We start from the raw sequence: 1,357 nt of genomic DNA, 5'->3' as shown, positions 1-1,357 counted from the left end.
TCTTTTATAATTTTTGTTTAAAATTGTATGTTTAGAGTAGCTTTGAAAAACAGTGTAACGATGGAATCCTTGAAGCAGAGGCAGCTCGGATATTAATTGGTGCAACCAAAAGCTATTGCCACATCCGAGGAAAGTGAGTGTAACACTTCTTTAATTGATATTTCCAAAATTGAACAGATGATAAAGAATGAGCAAAATGAGAATCAAATGTCCAGATTGATCAATCTATTATCTCATCTAGCTATATCCACGTATCTTCTGTCTGTTCATCTGTCCATCCTTCCGTCCATCCATCTATCCATGTATTTTCCATATTACTTGTTTATATTTTTTCCCCCTGAAGTTTTATAACCTTGGCAACATTAGAGAATTCTGGAGGAAGATCTGACTGCAGTGTAATTAGATAAGAGATTAGGGGGGCCATAAAATGGAACCTGTATAGCTTCAATTACTCTTATAATTATTTTTCCTTTATACTATATTCATTAAATTTATGTATAGAGGATGTACAGAAGCCTGGAGGCTGCTATTAGACTGATCCCTGGGGTGGAGCAGGCTCTGGAGGAACTGACCCAACTGCCTGTTGATAGATGCAATTAAGTCTGATGGGAAAAGTGCAGTGTCAGAGATTTATTGATATCTGGTCACAGTCCTGGAAAACACGAGATAATGGATGGTCTAAGACAAAGCTATGGGGCAACAATGATAGGAGATCCTGGCTGAGCGACAGTTAATAGTTCAGCAACCTGATAATCTATTTGGGGACTCTATGATCAGTCCCTGGGATAAAGTTTGGGAAGGGTAGGGCCTTCAGGGTTTTGGAGAGGCGTGGTCTAGGCAATGCATGACAAAGAGAGGCTTGATTCTTAACCTCACAAAACTGGTCTAGAGAAGGTGTACTTATGTTCTACCTCAGGTCAGGAATGGTTGCAGGAACAGTGGAAGCAGGAGTCTCATGATGAAAATATTCCTGTACCATGACCATGGGAGGATAGGTGGATGGATGCAGAGGCTTGGGACTGAGCATATTTAGGAGGTTCATATTAAATTTATATTGGGTATAACTTCTCCTTTTATATTATCCTAAGTATAGCACTTGGTTTTTATTATAACACACATGTATATTTTTCTCTGTTAGATTCATGAGTATATATGATGTTTCAACTTATGTAAGAGCCAGAAATTGGCTTATGAAGTTTAAAAACCTTTTAACTTTCTTGGACTATCACAAAGAAAAGATACCTTTTATTCTACCTGGGTAAGTACTGTGAACCTTTAATAGCAATATACTTGAAAATATGACCATTTCTACATTGTCAGAATAGATTACCTTGATTTTTCTTATTTAAAAAAACTA

The 1,357-nt window shown here is 37.1% G+C and overlaps 1 protein-coding gene across 1 annotated transcript in view; it reads left to right on the top strand.

Moving 5' to 3' along the window:
- Positions 1–1,357, top strand: part of SLC9C2 (solute carrier family 9, member C2 (putative)) — a 100,141-nt gene that overhangs the window by 45,281 nt on the left and 53,503 nt on the right. The window contains 2 exon segments of the mRNA XM_012657721.1: positions 36–133; positions 1,139–1,258. Coding sequence (XP_012513175.1) covers positions 36–133; positions 1,139–1,258 — 218 coding nt within the window.

This window comes from Propithecus coquereli, unplaced genomic scaffold (genome assembly GCF_000956105.1).
Source record: "Propithecus coquereli isolate 6110/MARCELLA unplaced genomic scaffold, Pcoq_1.0 Scaffold56, whole genome shotgun sequence".
Classification (NCBI taxonomy): domain Eukaryota; kingdom Metazoa; phylum Chordata; class Mammalia; order Primates; family Indriidae; genus Propithecus; species Propithecus coquereli.
This window is presented reverse-complemented; position numbering and strand designations above follow the sequence as displayed.